This window comes from Aptenodytes forsteri, unplaced genomic scaffold (assembly GCF_000699145.1).
Source record: "Aptenodytes forsteri isolate BGI_AS27 unplaced genomic scaffold, ASM69914v1 Scaffold15, whole genome shotgun sequence".
NCBI classification, from domain to species: domain Eukaryota; kingdom Metazoa; phylum Chordata; class Aves; order Sphenisciformes; family Spheniscidae; genus Aptenodytes; species Aptenodytes forsteri.
Genome location: NW_008795129.1, coordinates 23,703,869 through 23,728,903, shown reverse-complemented (window position 1 = coordinate 23,728,903; position 25,035 = coordinate 23,703,869). Strand labels below are relative to the sequence as shown.

At 38.9% G+C, this 25,035-nt stretch overlaps 1 protein-coding gene across 1 annotated transcript in view; it reads right to left on the bottom strand.

Annotated features, from left to right (window-relative positions):
- Positions 1-2,337: 2,337 nt before the first annotated feature.
- Positions 2,338-25,035, bottom strand: part of FAM175B (family with sequence similarity 175 member B) — a 23,737-nt gene continuing 1,039 nt past the window's right edge. Inside the window, exons 2-9 of the mRNA XM_009278118.2 lie at positions 24,076-24,166; positions 21,002-21,038; positions 18,376-18,442; positions 15,565-15,755; positions 14,869-14,988; positions 14,121-14,205; positions 11,931-12,045; positions 2,338-4,823 (exon numbers count right to left, since the gene is read on the bottom strand). Of these exons, the coding sequence (XP_009276393.1) occupies positions 4,357-4,823; positions 11,931-12,045; positions 14,121-14,205; positions 14,869-14,988; positions 15,565-15,755; positions 18,376-18,442; positions 21,002-21,038; positions 24,076-24,166 (1,173 nt within the window). The 3' untranslated portion in view covers positions 2,338-4,356. The remainder of the gene's footprint in view (positions 4,824-11,930; positions 12,046-14,120; positions 14,206-14,868; positions 14,989-15,564; positions 15,756-18,375; positions 18,443-21,001; positions 21,039-24,075; positions 24,167-25,035) is intronic.

Here is a 25,035-nt window from a genome sequence, read left to right as displayed (position 1 = left end):
AAAGCACTGGCCTAGACTGGCAGACCTTAGGCACAAGCTACACACCAAACCAGGCTGTTGGGCTGGGCAGGACACACGTACCGATTGCCAGTTTATCATAGGGAAAGGAGTAAAACCAACGCAGCCGAGTCTCCATGGCTGATCCGTTATTTCCCCTGGACTCTCGGCTGCCATTCTCAACTCAGTAAAATCTGAGCGTCACAGCCTGGCTTCCTAATCCATCAAAATAACATCGAGATTTTTCACCTGTTCTAGCTCCTCTGTCCCACCATGAACAGTGATCAACTCCCCCCAAATTTTGTTTGGAGCTGGTAAGTACAAGAGACAGCCCTCTCTGCTTCCACCAGCAGGAATAACGCAAGCTGTTCCCAGTGAGGAATCCACAGGTATTTTTGTTCACAGCAAGGGAACCTCTCCTTTTTTCTCCCAGTAGCAACTGCAGCTGAGATGCTGCTATGCAACAGAAGGTTATTTACAGGTAAGCAAGAGTGAAGAGTAAGAAAATGCAGGAGTCAAGAATTTGAAGAAACATTCTTACACTTTGTTAGATGAGGCGTGAAACGTGAAGCAGGCGAGAGCTTTGCAGGAGTCCTTCCAAAGTGACAAATACAAATTTAAGCAATGCCATGTTAGGGTCACTGTCCTGACCACAGGCTAGGACAGGTGTCTAAGTATTTAGCAATTTACTAATGAAACTCTAATTAAGCCTCTGGTTTCTTCCTAAATCTATAAGCTATAGAAGTGAGCAGTATAAAGGCATAGGTACATGCATACACACACACATGCATTTGGAAAAGTAAGTGCATATGATAGATATCTATGTGAAACCACCATCATTTTATACAGTAAGAGAAAGCCAGGGGAAAATTCTTCTCAGAAAAAGCCAGAGAGATCAACACCTTTCAAGCTGATCTACAGAATGCTCATAAGCAGCTGTGGAAGAACCAAGCAAAGCAAGTCTATTATCAAAAGGCTTACAATTAACCTTGCAGGTGTCTGCAGAACTGCAAAAAGCAAAATTACAGACCAACAAGTTAGAGACAGACAAGCACTGACCAAGCACTTACCCTTTTGCGTAAGACAACCCATAGAAACAGTATGGAAAGCATCAACAACTGACCCAGCAGATGTATCTGTTTGCAGAGGTTCACCTGCAAATAAAAATTCCACTACCACGCACCCTCTATGCCTAGAGGATTTCTCTCCCACAGTAATTATAAGCAGGGGGCAGCGGATATGACAGAAGATGCTGCTGTCAATTTGACCTGAAGTAATACTGATTTCTTTAAATGCTGTCTACTGCTATCTTCAAAGGTATCAAGTCTAAATAAAAGGAGCTAAACAACAGAACATAAAGTGTACTGATCTGATACTAGTTACCCTGAGCATGGTCTGAAGCATCTTTTCACTTAACAGGAAACCTAAGCAGTCTTCACTTGTTTATCCGATTTTGCTGCCACATGAAGCAGTAACAGCTCCCCTTGAATTTTAACTCGGGACAGGTCAGAGCCAGTGAAATGTCCCCGAGTAGTTAGGAGATGCTAGACAAGAACTCAAAACCTGCATAGTTACAAATATGCCAAAATTAAAGATGCTCACGCTGCCTTCTGCCAACACACGCCATTCCGTAAGCAAATAGAGGATTTGGAGACTCCCATAGTGTAAATCCTAGCTAATTTCAGAAATATTTGGTGATGCTTTCTTTTGTAAGCATATGTGATAGTTCTAAACTTACTGAGACTTTCCATATGGTGGTTCTAGCTATAAACAATTGGGGGTGGGCGTGGGGTGTCAAAGTAAATTTGGAAATAAAGGAAATGGTAATTCTGGGTTTCTCACAACAGTAAAACAGAGTATTTCATTGTACCAGAGAAACTACAGGATTTTGAACTAAAAGGCACAGACGCCAGTTTTTAGTAGCTCCTCTTCAATGCTGCCTACCTGTTAATGAGTGGACGTCGCTACAGGTCTTGCTGCTGTTTTGTGCTCCTGAGAATCACCAAAAGAAACTCTTCATGAGTCAGGCGTGGAAACCTGGCACTTCATGGGTATGAAGCTCTGGTTTTCTTTATGATTAAAGCTGCTCCCTATTGCCTTCAGACGGATCACAACCCAACACCATTATTTTTAACAGGACTGTAATGAAAACTGCAAAGTCCATTCATATGTATTTTTACCAGAATATTATCTGAATTAAAAGAAATTAATAAAGACACACCCTTTGCTCTTATGAGTAAGCAGTTACAGTAAGTGAAAGTACTAGCAGATACGCACTGCCTAGAGGACACGATTACATACTCGTTCCACCTCCAATCATGTTATATGTAAAAACAACCAGAACTTAAGACACTTTTTATTATTAAAATATTCCAGAACTCAAGGATTTTTGTATCAACATAATCGTAAGAATGTGTGGCAGCTATGCAATATGCAAGGTATAGTGCTACCTCCTCCCCCTGCCATCAAATCCCCCTCTTAGTCCTACAAACAGACTAGCTTTAACAAATCATCAATTTTGAGCTGCATTTCTGTATTCTGGTGAGTTATTTCACTGACATGGAACCTGACAAATATTAAAATATAAGTTACAGGATTAAATAAGATTTTATTGTCACATTTAACTGCTTTGTCAGAGATGTACATTTTGCAGGTTTCTGTGCAGAATAAAAATAAAAACGGTAGTTGCCATCTTGTCAATTCTGATTTCGACACACACACATCTATACCACCTGAACCACAGGTGCTTGCAGATAGCCAGCGATAACACCAGAGCAAGTTCTCTGTTAAATGGATTGCAACACTCGAAGACAAAACGCATCAAGTTAAGGATAATGAGAATAATGTAAGATAGTTAAAACAGACCACTAGATGTTTAAAGGTGGAAAAACTCGATAGAAGAGTGGCAATTTTAACATCTCATTTTTTTCCAAAGTCATTTTGCTTAATTTAGTACAGGTAAGGAGAGGCTAATGAACAGACTTTCGCCTACATATACAATACATACTGAAATTTTAGTCTTTTGTAAATCCAACATATTTAAACTTTTAAGCGACTGCTTTGTTCTTCTGGGTGTAAACCAAGTAAGTGGTTATTCAAACCTCAAAGTCATGAATGCTTAAGATGAGGTTATCTTAAAAATGTGTATTTTCTCTTTTACAGATTAGGGATAAAGTCCAATAATACATACTTCTTAGTGGCACAATTTCACATATTTTGGGCAACATTAGCATACAAGCAGTATTTAAATAAAAATAAGTGCATCCAAACATGAAATTCTCTAAATATACCACACTTCATTTATCCCAAACGGCAATTTTCTGACAAGAGCTGTAATTCAAATTAAAATAATCATTTACACATTTCACCCAGATTAAAAGAGGTAATAAGCCCAGGGGACTCTCCAAACAATCTTCTCCTACCCTATCCCCTATTTATTACATAAAATAACTCATCTAGAAGCGTAAATCCAATATTCAGATGCAAATAAAAATGCAAGAAGCAGTCTCTGATGTTTGTAATTTGCAGACTCCAAAGTCCAATCATGATGGAATTTGCTACTTCTGTCAGTCATTTACTCCTGTATGTGCACTTTGTATTTATGCTAAAATAACAAATGAGACATTAAATGAGGCTAGTGTGGCATAAAGTCATTGTAAACCCAGTGAAACCAGAATAATTATATTTATGACATTCATTTGGATGATTTACCAGTCATCCCACCCCCCCACACCCTTTACAGAAAAAAAAGGCAACCATCATTTTAAGTGATACACACATTCTGCTAGTAAAAAATGTTGAAACAAACCCCTTCTCTGTTAAAAGAGCATGCCGATAGAAGGTAGACCACATCTGTTCCAATCAGGCTTCTCAGAATTATCAAAATTTCTTTGCTTGCAAAGGCCAATTTGGCTTACCATAGAAAGCTATTTTGAAGGCGGCTGATATATTTATTCCCTTTCAAAAATTAAAATTCAAGGCATGATAGTGCAAGAGGTAAGTTTTGATTTGAGAACATTATTTGTAGACTAACTGTGCTTAGTTACTACATCCCAATTTATTGTCTTAAAGAAAATACGGCAACAAAAGCTACAAGATCTCTATAAATTTCATTTTGCCTAAATTTACCAGTACATCCACGAACCTCATCAGTATTAGTACAACTTGATTATCCTAATGATTCCATTATAAAACTTGCAAAATGTATCACAAGGTGAATAAACCATCTAGTGCAAGTCTTCTACATTTTGTGTGCACAGTAATCCTGTGTAGTTCATTTCCTCCAGGTTAAATCCCCAAAATCTCTCTGTAACAATTATGAAAAAACAGTGTCATGTGGATTTTTTTTTTCCCCCCCTATCAAATCTGAGAAGTTTGAGTGTTCCTGGAATCACCATCAGGATGTGCTGAAGGTCGTGAATCCCTTGTCTGTGAGTATTCACTGTCAGATGACTCCGTAGGTTCAAGCAAGTTTTCATAATCACTGTCTTCTGATTCATCAACATTGTCACCAACCGCTCTTTGGGAAGATGGCATGGATGCTCCATTACCAGAATATTTCAATCCTGCATTTGTGGAAACATAACTGGAAGAACCTACTGCTTGAGGTCGAGGCATAAAAACATTGCTTTCTAGGAGACCATGACTGACAGTACTTTCTTGATTGGTTGCATTGAAATCAGAATATGGAGGGGGAGGATCAGAGACATCCGAATCTTCAAGTGTGCAGCCTTCCACAGCAAATCCAGTGTAGGACATTCGTGGAACAAACATAGGTTCCAAGTTATCTGTTGGCATTTGCCTGCTTAGAATTGCTTGCTGCATTCCTACAAAAGCAAAGAACATTGGTGTACTTAATGCTTACTTTGCAATATGCTTTACATACCCTAGTTGTAACATACCACACCCACCCAGCCCTTAGCTGGTTCTCTCTTCTTTCTTTCTGGTTGTTATTATTAAATGCTCATCCCTGGCACTGCTTTCAAACTCCAGTACTGGATCTTTTCCTCTCAGTCTCCACCACTCGCCTTTGGCAATTCTGATTTTTGTATTGATGACTATATAAGACACTATCCCTAACCATCATGTCAAATCTTGCTTATTACTACATCCTACTCTTTGAGCTTGACAAAGAGTCTTCCCTAAATTTAGCAGTGCATCCATGAAACTCATCAGTATTAGCACAACTTGATTATCCTAGTGATCCCATTTCAAAACCAAAATGTGTCAGAAAGCAAATAAACTAAGTGCAAGTGTGCAATTTTTATGTGCACAGTCATCCTGTACAGTTCATTTCCTCCAGTTTAAGTCCCCTAAAAAAAACAGCTACAGAAAGTTTCCATAACGTGTTGCTCTTTCCACCTCATCATTTCTCTGTATTTCTCTGTTCCTTCTCACATCAAAAAGTAGCTATGCGAGGGGTCATCGTGCCTGCTCCTCTCCACCTATGTCTTACTCGGTACTGAAAGCTTGACTCACTTTTGATCACACCATAATCAGCTTCTACTGTTGATATTACATCTTAAAAATCACACTTCTGTACTTTCTCTTACAATGCCCCTTGTGTTAGGGGACAATCTCATGAACACCAGCAAAGAAGTTACCTTGTCTTCTTCCCTCACATTATTATTTTAATAACCTTCCCTCCCAATGCCTGTGATTAGCCTAGTGGGCTGCTGAGACCACCGTGTATCATGCTCACCTTCTGCTAGCCAGAACATCTGTACTCACGTGGTATCTCATACTTAGATTGCTAACCAGCTAGCTGAGCAAAAACCATCTTTTGAATCTGTGTTTCTATATCCCTAGCACAGTGATCCACAATCAGGGCTCTCACACTAGTCTAACACTGGTAAAGTATGTTGCTCATTGTACCTGCAAGAGTCAGACACAATCACTGAAATCTGTTCCCTATGAAAAGCCATACATAATGGGTAAAGCCACGACTTCCATATTTTGACTTTTATTTAAGTAATTGTACAGTTAGACAGTTGCTATAAATTTGTCCACTAAGGACAAGGTCTCTTTCCAATCCATGTGGCTTTAACAATCAAAGCAAGACCAAAAGCCACAGATATGTCTCGCCTTTAAGGATTTCACAGCATCTCCATGTTTCATAATGAATAGACAGTAACATAAGCACTATGAGGATTAAAAAAACAGCTGAAAACCTGGTTGAAGAACAATTACAATGGTTAACAGTCCCATTGGAAAGACGCATCAAGATGAAGCTCCTACAGCTCTGCACCAGAACTATACTCACATTAACAACCTTAATGATGGAATTTAATCAGCACACGCTTATTAAAATTACAGATGGTACTACGCTAGTAATAGCTGCAAGTATAACAGGATATCAGAATAGGAATTTCAAAGTGATCTTAAATGAGATGATTTGGAAAATAATTTAAGGAAGACATGCACAGAAATAATGAACTGCACAAATTGCAAAATGAGGAACAGTTGCACCCTTCTGCAGAAAAGAAAAACGGGTTTGCTGTTGATTTATGTAAACTATGAATATCAACATGCATTAAGTGTGTTCAGCTGTTGAGAAACAGGTAAGTATTATTTCAGTATGTACTGTAATGGTTAAGACTACAACTGGAATACTACATCTAATTTTGAATTAGAAATAGGGAAAAAATGGAGAAACTCTAAAAAAGAAAAGGACTTATTAGAGGTCTAGATATCATGACCTACGAGGAAAGACTGAAATAACTGGAATAATTAGAGAAGACTGAGGAAACAGTTCAAGTCTTCAAATGTACATAAGAGGCTGCTGTGGAAAGGTAAAGAAGGCAGCAGCTTAAATTACAGTATGATACATTAGGCATGAGGAAAAACTTCCTTGCAGGAAGGTTTGTAAAGCACTGGGATAGACTTAAGTTTTCGACTCGTTTCTAATTGGTTATTAACCTCCAAACATCTGTCAGAACTGACACCAGTATATGAAAGCTGCCTTGCAGCTAGGTGACAGACAAAATGGTACCAGCTCTACTTACTGTAACACGATTGTCCTGGTTTCATCAGGGATAGAGTTAATTTTCTTCCTAGTAGCTGGTACAGTGCTGTGTTTTGGATTTAGGATGAGAATAATGTTGATAACACACCGATGTTTTAGTTGTTGCTAAGTGGTGCTTACACTAGTCAAGAACTTCTCAGCTTCCCATGCTCTACCGACTGAGAAGGCTGGAGGTGCACAAGAATCTGGGAGGGGGCACAGCCAGGACAGTTGACCCCAACTGGCCAAAGGGACATTCCATAGCTAAGTGGTGCTTACACTAGTCAAGAACTTCTCAGCTTCCCATGCTCTACCGACTGAGAAGGCTGGAGGTGCCCAAGAGGCTGGGAGGGGGCACAGCCAGGACAGTTGACCCCAACTGGCCAAAGGGACATTCCATAGCTAAGTGGTGCTTACACTAGTCAAGAACTTCTCAGCTTCCCATGCTCTACCGACTGAGAAGGCTGGAGGTGCACAAGAATCTGGGAGGGGGCACAGCCAGGACAGTTGACCCCAACTGGCCAAAGGGACATTCCATAGCTAAGTGGTGCTTACACTAGTCAAGAACTTCTCAGCTTCCCATGCTCTACCGACTGAGAAGGCTGGAGGTGCACAAGAATCTGGGAGGGGGCACAGCCAGGACAGTTGACCCCAACTGGCCAAAGGGACATTCCATAGCTAAGTGGTGCTTACACTAGTCAAGAACTTCTCAGCTTCCCATGCTCTACCGACTGAGAAGGCTGGAGGTGCACAAGAATCTGGGAGGGGGCACAGCCAGGACAGTTGACCCCAACTGGCCAAAGGGACATTCCATAGCTAAGTGGTGCTTACACTAGTCAAGAACTTCTCAGCTTCCCATGCTCTACCGACTGAGAAGGCTGGAGGTGCACAAGAAGCTGGGAGGGGGCACAGCCAGGACAGTTGACCCCAACTGGCCAAAGGGACATTCCATAGCTAAGTGGTGCTTACACTAGTCAAGAACTTCTCAGCTTCCCATGCTCTACCGACTGAGAAGGCTGGAGGTGCCCAAGAGGCTGGGAGGGGGCACAGCCAGGACAGTTGACCCCAACTGGCCAAAGGGACATTCCATAGCTAAGTGGTGCTTACACTAGTCAAGAACTTCTCAGCTTCCCATGCTCTACCGACTGAGAAGGCTGGAGGTGCACAAGAAGCTGGGAGGGGGCACAGCCAGGACAGTTGACCCCAACTGGCCAAAGGGACATTCCATAGCTAAGTGGTGCTTACACTAGTCAAGAACTTCTCAGCTTCCCATGCTCTACCGACTGAGAAGGCTGGAGGTGCCCAAGAGGCTGGGAGGGGGCACAGCCAGGACAGTTGACCCCAACTGGCCAAAGGGACATTCCATACCATGTGACGTCATGCTCAGTACATAAACTGGGGAAAGCTGGCCGGGGGGGCCGCTGCTCAGGGACTGGCTGGGCATCGGTCGACGGGTGGTGAGCAATTGCATTGTGCATCACTTGCTTTGTACATTATTATTATTATTACATTATTATTGTTGTTGTTACTATTTTATTTGAATTATTAAACTGTTTTTATCTCAACCCACGAGTTTTTCCTCACTTCTACTCTTCCAATTCTCTCCCCCATCCCACCGGGGTGGAGCGGGGAGTGAGCGAGCGGCTGCGTGGTGCTCAGCTGCCAACTGACTGAGGTTAAACCACGACACCCATACATCTGGAAAAAGCAAAAATCAAGGCTGAAGAGTTCCTTTAATCAATTCAATTCAATATCTCTTCAGTAATAAAAAGAGCATATTCCCTCAAGTGGCTACATAACAGCACTCCATTTTTGGTCCACAATATGAGTACTGTCGTGGGAGATTTCCTGGCATCTGGGAAGTAGACAGCACTCACTATACCCTAGAACATGCTACTACACATACAAAATTATGTCAGTGATCCGGCAAATAAAGTCTCAACTGACTTTTATGCTAGAGTGTTAAAGTCATAACCCGTTATCCAAAAATTTGTAAGAATAACAAGCTTCCACAAAACACTACCGCAGGAATTGCAATCAAATGCTCCCTTTTCCTCCAGCTCAGAGAATGATTAACTGGAACATTTAACTCACTAAAAACAAGGAAATTCTCCCAATATTGAGGAAGTGAGAGAACAGAAGGCCAGCTTCAGTATTTAGCTGCTCACATCTAAAAATATTGCACAGATACAAGCTGCATGTTTTATTGTTTCAGCCCTCTCACTTTATCTGCTCTGGCATAAATTTTCAGTCCAGCATTTGCATCTCACTGGTAGTATCTAGAGGCTAGCACCGACTGCTCTTCCTCCTCCTCCCCCATCTTTTGCCATATGGGCTGGGATCAGCTCCAGTCACACTAAATACCCATCCCTACTTCTTGCTAGCTTGAGTAGTAGCAGTTCCCTGGCTGTTTCATCTACAGCCAAGCAGGAAACAGCAGTGACTCATGCCACTTCCATCTTTCAAATGGTCTGTGGCTGATGCTGGATCTTTACCTTATCTTTGAGGTTCAGAGAAGGAAGAACCTGGGCTGACAGATCAAACTTTGTTCTAAAATGCTCATGTGATAACAGCACCTTGCTGCCTGGAGAAAAGAAAAATACCCAGTCATAGCAGCAGAGGGGCCTATTGCACAGTTTAGGGTTAACCCATCTTTTAGTCTCAGATACAGCTTTAGATAACAAGATACACAATTAATAAAAAACATCTTGCAGCTAGAATTACAAAATTTGGTTATTTGCTTGTCATTTCAAAACATGGAAAAAGAGGCAGCGTTTGCTGAAATATGTAATTTGCCTATGAATTATTTTTTTTTTTTTTTAACATATTACTTCCCATTTGCCTATTCTCTGCTCCTACTCTCTACCTTCAGTCTTCCCTTACACACACAAATTAAATTAGATTAGCAATGTCTCCTTGGAAAGGTTCAGGCTCTTCACAAAACCCATCTACTGCTAAGCCAACGTCTCCTGAAGCCACATTCAATTTTTAGGAAAGAGAGACAGTGTGGCAACCAGCCAAGTATGCTCACACAATAGGTCTCACTGATTCAGAAAATTATGGAGCAGCAAAAAAAGATGAACATACACCTATTACTGGCTTTCCCTACCAGTCCTAAATACATACCATGAAAACTTGTACTATGTCCTGGTTTCGGCCGGGATAGAGTTAGTTTTCTTCCTAGTAGCTGGTACAGTGCTGTGTTTTGGATTTAGGTTGAGAATAATGTTGATAGCAACAACCAAATCATCAGTGTGTTAAGTGGTGCTTACACGAGTCAAGAACTTCTCAGCTTCCCATGCTCTACCGACTGAGAAGGCTGGAGGTGCACAAGAAGCTGGGAGGGGGCACAGCCAGGACAGCTGACCCCAACTGGCCAAAGGGACATTCCATACCATGTGGCGTCATGCTCAGGACAGAAACTGGGGAAAGCTGGCGGGGGGGGCCGCTGCTCAGGGGACTGGCTGGGCATCGGTCAGCGGGTGGTGCGCAACTGCATTGTGCATTACTTACTTTGTATATTCTTTTATTATTATTACTACTACTATTATTATTTTGTTTCAATTTTTAAACAGTTCTTATCTCAACCCATGAGTTTTCTCACTTTTACTTTTCTGATTCTCCCCCCCATCCCACTGCGGGGGGGAGTGAGCGAGCGGCTGTGCGGTGCTCAGTTGCCAGCTAAGGTTAAACCACGACATACTATTAATACAGAATGCAGAACCAACCCTAATAAAAACAAGGATTTTTAATGGGACTTATTTGCACCACGGAAGCAAACCGAATCAACTCAATAGTAATATAGGTCTCCAAAACACAGCAGAAGTATAATTTCTGCATTCAGAGCTTCACTAGAAAGAGAAAACTGCCATGCTTGCATTGCCTTGAATAAATCAAAGAATTACCTGATTCAGCTTCCCCCAAAATGAATCCCCCCCAACACACGGCAAGAAGGACAATATTTCAGTAGCTTCATGGAATTAAAACTAATACAGACTGAAATTCATATCAGTGATGATATGGTACTTGAAATAGGTAGGCAAATTCCAACAATATTCTGCATTTAAATAGTTTCTTCCACTTTCTAGCAGGTACTCCTGAAGCTAGGAATGACTTCAGAATGGGAAGATTTAGTTCAACACTGAAAAGTGGTATTTCCATGCTAATCATGTTCACCACTAAGTCAGCAAATAATGCAAAAAATGTTGACTAAATTAGGATTCAGTAACTATGAAGTGGGAAAGGAGGACAAAAATGTAGATGGTCTCCTCCAAATCAGTGGAGAAAAACCTGATACGTCCACTAAAAGCTACAAGTTAAAAAATTATCTAGACAACACTTCAGATGTTCTACATCAACGTTCATCACTTAAGCACTCATTTTCCTTCACCCAGTTTGTCTGGTATCCAGTAATATAGCTGAACTCTAACTTAATTGGTGCTGGGCTTGTATTTGGGGATAGGGCTGAGGAGTAGGAAAGGGAATAAAGATTAAAAAAAAAAACAAATCCATTGATAGCTACTGGCCTGTAAACACAGTACCCTGTTTCTATGTAATATTTCAAAAGGAATCTCTCCAGTGTTTAGATTTGCTTTTTCCATTCCTGGCTTTGCTCCACTTTTCCTTTCCTACAACTGATCTTTTCCTGTGTTATTTCCAGAATTGACTTTCTCGTTCTTTCTCTACAGCTTTGTCTCTCTCCTATGTTTTAAGTTTGCTAACATTGGATGACTCCTACAGAAATATCTGCAGTACACATACTTTCACAGTACAGGTATCATTCAATGTAAAGCCATCGTATACTCTTCCCAATGTGATTTTTTTTTCCTTTTGCTATGAGCTATCAAGAATACAACTCAAAATAATTCCACAAAACGTTTTGTCCTTACAGCATCCTGTTCTGAAACAAAAAAATGAAAAGGCAACTTACTTATTTCTTGTTCTTTTTCATTTTTCTTTTGTGCGATTTGCCTTTTTAACTTGTTTACATCAGCTTGAAAAGATTCAACAACACGTTCACTTTTTTCTACATCTATACATACTGCCTAGGAGAAAAACATAAGATATGCTAAGATTTTGAAAAAATACATGAAAGACTTTCATGACAACATTAATAAAGCTACTACCAGACAAGAAGCCATTAAAAGCACAAAACTAAGAGCAGGAGTTAACTACATCAGAGCATAATATTTAACCTGAAGATCGTTTTCTTTACTGGCTGTTGCCAATTCCCAACCACTGCATGATAGGAAAAGCACTTCCAAATAATTCATCATTACAGGAAGATTTGTAGTAAGATCCAAAGTTAGTTCTTCCTACTTGGTGGAAGAGACTTCACTTTTTTTTTTTAAATATACTTGTTGTTAGCAGAACAATGATACTGTAATAGCATGATTTTAAAATGTAGCATAAAGGCGCATACTTTTTGCACTAGACCAAATTCGAATTGGGGTATGAAACAGTTGACCCAAGAGACAACTGTCCCAAGCTGATCTCCTAACTGATACCTCTATTAAATAAACAAGATCCATGGATTTTTCAACACAATTTCCCTATACTGGTTAGGAAATGAATGTGAAATTTTCATAGAAGGATCTGAGTTTAAAAACAGTTCTGGATAATAATGATTTTTTTTTAATCTAAACATGTTATACTACATATTGTTTACTTCTTCAGAAATTAAGCATTAGTCATTATCATTAAACATGATCAGTTTTGAAGAGTACACAACTCTAAAAGCACTGATGAGTCTTAAACAGTAAGTCACTAGCCATTTACTGTTTCTTCTCCAAAAAGTTACTATTCATGATCTTACCTACAGAGTTGAAAAAGATTAACTATGCTTTCAGTTCTATATCTAATTTTTAGAAGTTTATAAAGTTTAAACCCTCCCCTCCCAAATAATTGGTGAATAATGCAAACACGTCTCAGCTGCTTTACCAGAAAACTTATTTCCATTCCTGTAACATTCTCTGTGAAACAGTCACTTTAAAGATAAAAGTTCCTCAAGTTAGCTAACACCTAAGTTACTTTTAAGCTCTGTAAACAATGTACAGCAGCATGATTTATATGGCGAAATACAACGAAGTCACAGTTTTAACAGGTAGGAAGACAACTCCCTGATGATGTTATATTTTCCATTTTTCCAGACACTAATTTGAACAACAGCAAGAGTGCGAAAGGATGTATGCGCTCTTGTAAAAACAGCGTTAAAGAATAATACCATTAGCTAATGGGATAGATCTCTGAAAATAAATTTTCATGCCTCCTGAAGCTGGTGTGAAAGCTGTCTGCCTTCTCGTTGTGAGTTACCCACCATACAAGGCAGGTTAGAAATAGCAACTTCCACCAAGAAACAGTAGTTCTCCTGTGCAAGCAGGGTCAGGGGATGGTTGGAGCGATTACTGCCTTGTTCTTTGCTATACGTGCCAACCAGCAAAGCTAAGCTGGAGCAGAGACACAAATCCCTTCAGGGCAGATGTAAGGGCGAAGCTGGGAAATAAGCTGTGACTACAGCACAATTAGCAGATGTGTGTGCTCCTGAGGCAGCACAGCTACGCTGCTCTTCACATAGGACAAGCTGTGAATTGACAAGCTTACATTTAGTAGATTTGACACTCAAGGCACTTTCAGATGCTTTGCCACATTTGAAGCAGGATCCACTTATGCTCTACACAAAAAACATTCACAAGTTTTACCTAACAGATGGAGCTCTTTGCTGCACGCTACATACCAAGATCCAGGAGTCATTTTTAAACTCACACAGGCAAGCCTTTAAACCTGTGCAAATCCCTACAGCCTTCAGCAAGGCTTTTCTTCAATGCATACTCTTAAAAATAGCTAACGTCTCCCAGAAATCACTAAGCATTAAAACATTCTTACTTGCAAAAGAGCAAGAATTGATGATATTTGTATCAACCACTTTTACAGCAGCCTCTGCAAATGCACACATTAAATAGAAACTGACATTTCATTATTTAAGTCAGACTTATTTTCCTACAGTTCATGATAAATTGTTTATGAGCTCTAAAAATCTCCATCTCCTCCGCTCCTGGTTTAACCAAAGGACAAACAAAAGATGCCACATACATACTGACCAATATTAAGTAAAGGAAGTTACCTGTACTTTTTCCTGAAGTGCATTATAAACCTGATATATAGCCCTGATGTCCTTCATCACTCCATCTTTGTCAAAAAAATCAGTACTAAAAAAAAAAAGGAAGAAATTATTAGTTAGAAAAGACAACACAAGTTTCTAGCTCATGCTGTCTTTGAATTGCTGTTAAGCAGTCTATCACTATATTTCTAACATGCATTTTATTTTATATTGCTACAAAACATAACATACTCAAGAACCAAAATTTGGACAGCAGCATATTCAATACCAAAATTCCTTCTGGAACAACAGAGTCCCATTTCAATGAGATTAAACTTGTGCAGAAATCTTTAAGCTTGTATAATTTCATTGTTAACAGTCAGAAGAGCTACTTTGCATTTACAGCATTTAATTAAAATGACTTGATTACTACAAGACTTCAACACTTCCAAGTTGAAGTTCAAGTTTTAAATCAAGCTTGCACACAGAATTCCTTGGCGGGGTGGATGGAAATCAAGTAAGAAACTTCCAGCCAGAAGGCCCACAGCACCGACTGGCCATACCAACTCTGCTCTTCCGATTAGTGCACCAAGTCCCCTTTGTTCTTCCAAAAGATTCAATTCTTAGCAGGAAAAAAAGTGCACTACGAACTGACCATTCTCCTCCAGAACTAGTTTTTTCCTGCTTGAAATGCATATTTGTAGTATTCTTTGGAAGGTACAGAACGTAGAGCTTGATGACTGTACTTCAATTGCAAAGGAAAAATCCTTACCCGTGTTCCTTAATAACTTTGGCATAATTCTGAGAAGTATTTGGCACTGAAGAAACTTTGTATTCCTGTTGACTAGTGTTGCCTAGATTAGGAATAGTAAGTGACACCCTTTGATTATACCTGTAGAGAAAGTTTAGAAAGACTTCTTAATTCATATTCAAAAGATTAATTACAATAGCCTTGATACTATCCCGTCTCTCTGATGATCACAACTCATCTAATTTTAAAGCTTCTGTATTATGTTTATTATAAAAGCCACTAAATATTAGAAGTTGTGTTCAAAATAAACGCATTATCAAAAACTCCCTGGAGATGGACCTACCTCCATACCTCTTAGAACCTTTTAATTGTGCATTCAAACTACCACAGATACAAGAAGGGTGAAGCTACATTCAGGTCTATTATAAGAAACATGGTACTGACATCTGATTTCTCTTAAAATATTTTTTTTTTGTTGTCTGAAGATTTAAAGACTGAAAAGAACTTTTGCTCACCCCAAAACTTTAATTTATAAATTACTTGCACAGAAAAAGAAAACTGTCATCACTAACAATTGTACACCAAGATGTCATTTGACAAACACAAAGCCTTCTTTACGTGTAATTGTACAAACTTCAAAATAGTTTAGAGTATAAAGAATAGCAATAAGAAGCAGAACAAAAAATGAGGATTGGTTCATATACAGAGATTGCATACCTTCTGTTTGGTCTAAAAAGCACATATTCTAAAGCATGTGTTGAGTTATTTGCAGTGGAAATGAAGCTGAAGAGAAGGAAGACAAGATCAGGCACTCCAAGAATGTGTGTCAGCTGTTTATGAATGATGTGCTCTCTATATGACATTTGCTGCTGAGTGTTCCTCCTAAATCTGTACCATCCAATAACGTTCTGTAATCAAGGTACATCAGAAAAACACAAAGTATTAACTGATAGATACAGACTTACCTTCTTACAATAAAGTTGCTAAAACTGTGGTATCATGTGAATAACCCAATAGCTTTATTACAACAAAAGCAGACTGAATTACTAGAGGCTTGCACTTATTAAATAACCTGAAATAAGTGACATCCTGTTACAACACGACTATTAATTGCTCAACTTCATTGTGCTACAAACACCTGTGTGTCCTCAGTAGCATTCAAGATCCCACTTCCAATATACTTCAATTGTTTAATTTTAGCAACAAACCTTGGAGCATCTTCAAATTATTAGACTTGAGCTGTTTTCAAACACAGCAGATGTGGGTTTTCTTCAGCCTAAATATTTCAACTGCCTATTCACTTGTATTGATTTGTAAGACACTTCAAGTGCTTCACAAACATATTTGCAAATTCATGTCTGTTCATGAGGCATACGGGACTAATCTGCAATAACATTATCTCATTGTGTATTGAATTGTGAAAGATTCGTATGCACATCAGATAAGACCCATTCTAATTCAATGATTATTTTGAATACAACATGCATTAAACTCCTTTACTTCATATAAACTAACATTTAATTTAGGAGATTAAAGAAAAAGGACACATCATTAACAATTTGATTTAGGAAGAGTCCCAGGAATAGGCACTATCATGTAGTGATGCATTAAGACTGCATGTATATAGTCAGTGGAATAGAGCAGAGTCTACATATTAAACAATATGACTCCTGTGTTAAATAAAAAAAATTGGAAGCATTAGTTTTAAGTTTTTATAGTAAATCCGTACAATTACTTAGTCTGAATGTAATAAAATGCGCTTAGTTTGCTAACAAAAGAGAATACAAGACTGTCTTGGTTCCCAGACAGCAGTATTTCTTTCTTTTTTGACATTATGACAATTAGAGTCATTAGATCTGTGGTGCTTTAGTCACATGACACTTGCAAGTTTTAATTTCTCCAGTTTTGCCTGCTTTCTCACCACAGTAATGGTGAGCACAGTCTTGCCAGAGTCTCCCTGCAAGGTAGGTCGTAACAAAATAAAATTCAACTTAAAACTAGCGAGAGACAAACATTCTTTTAACTATGTTTTTTGCCTTGTCTCCTGAAGGGGAACTTAATATGCTCTGTAGTGTTCTAGAGTAGAGTTATGGGGTTACAGAATTCAGGATCTGAGACTGGAAACTCACACCATCACCAGCATAAAGATGTACATGTCTGCATGTATAAATATACATGCAAAGCACCAATGTACTCAGCATAAATACATTAGTATATACAGAGGAGTTTATTCTGAGAGCATTTGCTGGAAGAAACAGACAAGAAAAAAAGCATTACAATCATCAGTGTTGCAGAAGCTGCACAGATTTAGGACTTGCTTCCCTAAAGATCCCTCCTCAGTGTAAGCCTTGTCTGCAAGCTAAAGTCCACAGTTCAGGTGGGTAAGGTGAACACAAAGTAAAGACTGCAAATTCAATTAGCAATTGAGCAACTGTCATCACACACTTTGCATAATGATGATCAATTCACACAGTAGGCATTCTTACTTGGAGTAGTGAAAGCTACACTTGAGTCACCTATAGAGGACAGAAATCCCAGAAGCCCAACAGGTCATGCCTTGACAGTTAGCTCTGCTACTAATGAAATGCAACCAGCAGCACTAAAAGCAGCTGGAACCACATTGGTTTGCTGCCGCTTTGTAAAAACGAGTCAAACAGGAAAAAAGGTCTTGTTTTAACCACCCCTACCTTGTACTAGCTCTGGCACTAACCAGACCTCGTGAGCCAAATTCATGTACTTGTGATGCTTTCCCGCTAGGTCTAACATGGTCCACAGTTGCCACAAATTGAACCATGCAAGTCAGTCATCCGTCTTTTTGCCAGAGCAAGCTGACTGGTGGATTCACTTCACTACATAAGGAACCACACCTTCAGCTCTGCTCTTTGATGTTATCAGCTCATGAGAACTTCCAAATCATTTGATAGTTAGAAAGATAGCGCACTACAAGTATAGAACGAGATGAAACATTGAAAAAAGGTTTAACTCTTCTCCAAAGAACTACTAAAATTTAATCTTCTTAATACTAGTTGTGCTACTAACAACATATGCGTGACAAAGCTATGACAACATCTGACATAACTGATAGAACAGTGTTGCCAGTTTAAAACTGACAGTGCAAAAATTGCAATTACAAGGCTATATCATTACAAATCTTTTAAATGAACTCTTTAGAACAGATTTTCAGATCAGCTACATTTTTGTTGGTTTCAGCAGCAGAGTACACAATCGTTATGCTACATGTTTAGCTCAGAAATTTGAGTCGGTTAATACTAGCCCTTCATTTTTGGAGACCTAAACTTAAATCCTTTGCATTTCTTCAGAGAATTTAGACAGTGCCCCACATTTAACCTAAATACCACAAATCCACCAACTTCTGTACAGGATAATCTCTGGGTCAAAACAAACCATCAGATTTGGGAACGAAAATTTCTTCTTGTTAACTGCCTTTGTTTGTTTGTTTTCCAAAACCGCTCTGTCTAATTATAGGCTCTAATGACTAGAACAGGACAAAAAAGATAGAAAACTTACTTTTCTTCGGTCTTTAAGAATCCTGTCCAAACTCTCCTCATTAACCTTGCCTGCATAGTCATAAAAGCTTGAACCAAAAAGGAAGAGAGAAAGGTAGGTACACAGTTTACACACATGCACATTATACATAAAGTAAGTAATTTATACTTTGAGTGTTCTTCAAATAGATGGCATTCTATACATTACAAAGCAACTTCTGTAGTTTTACCTTTATCAACATAGGTCAGTATTCACATCACCTACTTAAGATATCCAGCTTGGGTGCTACATAGAGCACAGTTAGAAGCCTAGGTTGACTGCACAGCTAATAGACAGATGCAGTTGCTCACAGAGGAAGATGCAGAGCATTTAAATTAGATGCATAAGACTAGCTGGTGTGAAAACTCTAACCCCTTTTAAACCACTAGTAATGAAATACAAGGTGCCTGTAATTATTAGTTTTAAAATGCTTTCATTGCACACACTAGTTCGATGCCTAGTATTTCACTGCCAGCCCCTACAACAAGGGGTACGTACATAAATGCACTGTGTAATTTTATTTTGACCAGCATTCTGTAAAACCCTGCTTCAATAATAAGAGGCCTACCTGCCAAAGAAGAAAGGAAAGCAGGGCCATTTTACATGCAACTACAAATCAATTTCTTGAGCTCCAGTCCTGCAATTAGACTCACATGATTGGACCCTTGAAGCCAAAACAGTTATACTGAGGTTAGCAAGAATCCAAAGTATCATGGTCTTTCCATATGGCTCTGCTTACAGAACTGAGGCCCAAACCCTGACGAGTTGTTATTTTGAGGACAAACAGATTTAAGGATTTATAAATCTGTTTACACAGACAGGTTTATAAATTCAAGTAGATCACACTTCATGATAAAAGGAAAAACATTTTAAAATAGATTCCTCCTTGACTTACCTGCCAAGTCCTTAGTCTCTTTCAAGAGCTGATATCACTAACACATAAAGCAGTGCAGGAGAACACTCTGTTTTAGAGGTCTATGATCTCAACTCTTGTGTGTGTGGGTAAAAAAAACACAACAGAAAATCCTGAGCTCAGTACTTGGCTGGTAAATAAGGGTGGAAATAAAATTTATTTCAAGATGCAAGTTATTGTGAATATTAAGACTACAGCCAATTACTAATTTGAGATACTACATAATATTTGCATAATCTTTTCAATTAATGTTCACAATATTTATACATTCTTGTAAGTAGCGGATATCCAATTCTCTCTCTTTTTATGCTTAATAAGAATAATTTTCTTATGGGATGAGCAACTAGTATGTAACGAAACACCTTCATTTGAAATCCTTTTAAAATTCTTGCTTCTTATTCAGTTCCCACGTGTTGGTAAAAGCACTGGAACCAAGCCTGTCATACTCAACACCAGCAGTGTCAGCTTACAAGAATACAGAGCGGATGTGTGATAGGCTACCTCAGACTGGCTTCACTTAAGTCAAAAGGATAAGGTAGAATGCCCCAAAAAATCAGCATCTGCTACAACTAACGGAACAGAGAAACCAACAGCATGCTCTGGCTATATGAGAGTTTCCCCTCTGCTCTGAAGTAAATAAATTCATCAGTTTTCTTGTGCAGAAAGCATGCAGTGAAATACAGACTTCTTCCCCTTACTCCATCAGCTCAGTTACTAACAACCAATTTCTTGACTGGGGAAAAGCAGTAAATGTGATCAGTTTTGATATGCACTGCACAAAGCATCACTAGGAATCAGAAAGAGGCTACTAGACACTGGGATATTATCTTGATGTGTAGAGTATCTAGCACTTAAATCACAGGGTTAAGAGTACCCTCTCTGTAATTATCAGATAGCAAATGATAGACTGCAGCTTTTCTCTCTAATGTAACTAATGTCAATCATAATATCTAAGATACCGTGTTTTCATGATTGGCTAGAAATCTCTAAATAAAGACAAGAGGAGATTAATTGGGAATTCCTTCTAAAAATAATTTCTAGACAGCAATTTAGAAGCCATCACTGTATAACAAGTGAAGACTATAGAGAAAAGCTACATATACATAGATGGAAGCTGCTAAATAGAATATATCAGACCTATATTTAATTTAAATTCTGGAGTACAGGAGATCAGAAGGCAAAAAAACTAGTAAGCGGAAAGTTTCAGAATAATTAGTTGGTGCAAGTCAGTACAACTAACTACAAAACAACTTGTTAACCCAGCAAGTTACTAAGGTTAGGGCACACAAGGTGTCCTGTGACCCACCAGGTCCAAGCAGAGCTAACCTAAGTGCAATAATTTAAATTGGTTTTGACATTCATCCTAACTATCAGAGCGTTATGATTTGATCTGACTGCTATCCCACCTCCGCTAACTACATGAGGTGGAAATTCAAAGAGACAGAGAAATAAGCCTGTACTAGCTACCTCAGCACACTTTCTAACCTAATATTTTATATTAAGGTAAGTGCTACTAATACTGTAAACTCATACTTTCATTGTCATGGCTGGTGCCATTTACACGTATTCCTTTAATATCATCAGATGAGCAAACAATGCAAACATCGGTAGGTACATTTGAAATGCTAATATTTCAGTGAGCTACCTATTTTTATATTCTGCAGCCAACACAGGAAGACAACAGAAAATGCTTACCTAAAAAGTTTTGAACAAGGCTCATGGTTATGGATTTCTGCAACAACAAACAAACAAGAAAGAGACATATGTCCAACTGCTTAAGGTGAAGAGAAATTACAGTGGCATATCTTGCATGAACTTTCCACATCACAGTTAAAGAGCAAATAAACATTTGTGTCAGACCACACACTGCCCTTAATGTCTCAACAACACTTGATGACACAGCACCATACCCAGAAAACTAGCTTCTCTTTCTAATCTGCCATTTTACAGAGGAAAATATTTTAACAATAAGACATACACTTGCTCAGACACATAGATGTATCTGAGCCTCAGATACAGACTTTTGATACTATTTTATGGTTGTAACCTCCTCACAACCTCCTCCTCCTTTTTGATACACCTTTCCACAACAGTTTACTTGCATTCATATACAGCATTTAATACAGCAGCAATGAATTAAAAAAAGGGATGGGGAAGGGAATCACTGAAATGTTATACATTGGAGTATTTAACCAGGCAAGGCAAAGAGAATCTATGATGAGAAAAGGGGTTAAAAGCCACTCCCAAACGGTTAGCTGCAATTTATCATTCTGTTATATGAAGTATTAAAAAGTCACAGCAGTATTTTTTTTCATTGAAGGGGTTGTAATAAATGTTAAGATGCTTATTTAAGCAGCAAAGGTTGTAACATGTCAGCAATCTCAGAGAAGAGCAAGAAAAGAGCAAAAATCCAATCCACATCATCTCTAACACCAAGCATGACTTACTTTTCTGCAGCATTTAGTACTACTTTAAAGTTCTCCTCTACTCCAACTTTTTACCAAATACAGCTTACCATTTATTCATATTATTACACCTCGATCACATAACTTTTGTCTGAAACTGTATTTGCTCAGACTGAATAGGACTTACATAGCAATAATATTTCAAGCTCCTATATTAGAACCCTGCTGGAGAGTTTAGCAATGACTTTGTTTAGACTCTTCCTTCCTGAAAAGTGACTCACCGCCTGCTGTTCTGAAAGTCACAGGCTGCTCATGATTGCAATCTCAGCAGAGTCAGAACCAGATCACAATTCCCAAGAACAACAGACTACACACATTAGCATCTCAGCATATTTAGCCACTATCAAAACAAGTCCCTGAACATCCATGGCAGGCATACTGCCTGAGAAACCGTACACTTTCACTGGCAAGAACTCCTCGTGATGCTGCTGTTACAGTTTCTGACTTTCTTTATTTGGAATTGTTTAAAAGTGTATCAACCCTGTATTTTCACACTGGCATACAGGAATCTGTGGAAGTAATTTGCTAAACAAAGCCAGTAAGTTTAATTATTCCAGTTTAGACCAATTCCTTCCAGCAAATATATTGATTACAACTACTGAGAATACATACTTGATTCTCATGTTATTACATTGCTACATAGACCTTGTCTTTTGAAAAACAGGAAGTAACAAGCCTACTGCTTAGAACACATGAAGCAGCCACCATTCTAGAGTTTTACACATTGACTTATTGTATCTCTATATATAGTATATGTACTATATACACACACATATATACTCAAACACCACCACTAAGCTTTGAGACAGCAGACACATAAGAACGTTAAAACTCATCTGTGACAACAGTGCCACAAAACTGTCAGTCTCAGTTCATGAGCTGAACTGGGACTTCAAGAGTTAATGTTGATAAATAAATATTGAAGTACAAATTTGGTAAACAAAAAAAAATATCCTTGGGGCAGGTAATTTCCCTTTTCAGAAAATAACCGTAACCAGGAACGTGGCAAAAAGAGTTATCTAAAAAGGGAATAATTTTTAACACCACAAACACTTGGTTTATGAAACCACACTGAGGCTGCAGTTGGTGACATTACTGTATTACACTGTCAACAGTAACTAAGATCAGTTACCACTTAATAGTCATGTCTAGTTTTGTCTGAACAGACATAGCTATCAGCTGCCCTCCTTTATACAATACTTTGATAGTGATTATATACACACACACAAAATCCTATGCCTTTATTTTTTTGTAATTTAGCTCAATTAATTAATTGTAATTAATTGACACTTCACACAGACGACTTATCACCCATGTTTCCTTAGGAATAACTGGAACAGGAAACTACTTAACCTTCTGGATTCTTATATGCACAACCATCACTACTTTAAGGTGGCAAGTATCTTGAGATGTAACATAACATAGTACACACTCTCACAGATCATTAGTTCTGTATCAGAGTAACATTTGAGAGTCAATCACAAGATGTTTGTGTATTAGCTAAGCTTTATGCAGACCCTGCTATGTTATCTAGAATCAGATCCACAAAGCCAGTTATGCACACATTCGGGTTTTTAAAGAAGGTTTAGATGTATTTTAACATCGGGTTATATATACATAAACAAAAAAAGCATTTTCTTTCAGAGGTTTCCTATTTTTTATAAACCATAGAGCTAAAAACATGCAACAGCTTCTCACTCATGTATAAAAATATCTACTTCAACCAACAACACTTAACAGCAAGACCTTAGATCTTCTTTCACTTTTCATAGCAACAACAAATCATTGTACAGTCCTTGTGCTTATCAATAAAGTAAATTGTTTCACAGATATTCCTCGGCAAATCGTGCTGTGACAGTTTATGATGTCATCAACTACCAGCCATCCGTGCAGCCAAACCTTCTACTGGATATTTGCCCCCTTTTCAGTATTAGTAAATCAAGCAATGCATTTATTTTACTTTGAGCGCATGCTTGTATTTAGGCAACCATATCAAGCAGGAAACTCCCTGCAGGACCAAAAGCCAAATAAATAATTTGTCCATCATGAAAAGCAGACAAATGTCTCCAATGAATGATCTTTTTTCCAGAAAAGGAGATGCATAAAAACCCCATATCTAGCAAAGGACTGTTTCCTTTCCTCACATCTCAACCACAAACACACAAATACTGTAGCAAATGCGATTCTGAAAGACTGGAACATCTTGTGCTGGTCTCACAAGTGACTTCTTACTGAACTGTCGTACTGAAAATTGAAAAACTGAACAGTGCTTCTTTCAGAATTTCTCAAAGTTCTATTACTTACCAATCACTTGTAGAAATTCAGTGTTGCTGATCTGTGAATCACTAATGCTAAAGGTCTCTTCTTGTCTCACCTCTCCTAGCAGAAATCCTTCCTACAATTTCAAGGGAGAAAAAAAAAAGACTAAAAATAGGAAAAAAACCCACTATACAATCATTTATTGTAACTTTCTTAGCATTAAACAGAAGAATTGAAAAAAAAATTTAGGTTGAAAGACATATCTGAGCTGCAGTAGGTATAACCTGTCCTTAGGTTTACCGAGACTGATCTTCTGATTTACCAACATCCTGTCACAACACTATAGGAATAGGTTGTCCAAAAATAATATTTTACTGAAAGCTTCCGTAAGTAACGCACAACTTATATAAGGCAAACACAGATTACAAAAAAAAGCAGTCCCAGCTACACAGGCACGGGGTGGATGAGGAGGAGGCCTGAGCACGGTGCACCGCACCACTGCTGCTCTGTTCCTTCAAAGCTAAGGGGAAGCGGAGTTTACATCTGCAGAAGCTTACTCAAATTTACATACAGAGATTGGGCTGGACCTCGAACAACACCAGGGATCATAAAACTCAGGAGGTAACTTTAAGTCATCTTTTATTCTCCACCCCCGCCCAAAATGAGGAAGGAGAATAAGCAGGAATCAGGTGCTTTTGGCATAAGCACTGAAATGGCAGTGCACCGTTTCCTGCTGCGGAGATAAGGGAGCAAGCTCAGACTAGAATTTTGTCAAGAGAACAGAGGGATTTAGAAACACCCCGGTTCTGCACTGTAACCAGGGTTAGTTACCGGTGCTGGAAAGCCAGCGCTACTGCAACATGCACGCAAACACTCGCAGCTTTTACACACGCGCTTTCTGCCTACAGCCGATTTCCTGCATGCCGTGGGAGCCCCGCACCCGCGGGGTGCAGCCCCCGGCGCCCCACGTCCATCCCAGCGATGCCCCAGACGCGCGGGGCGGCC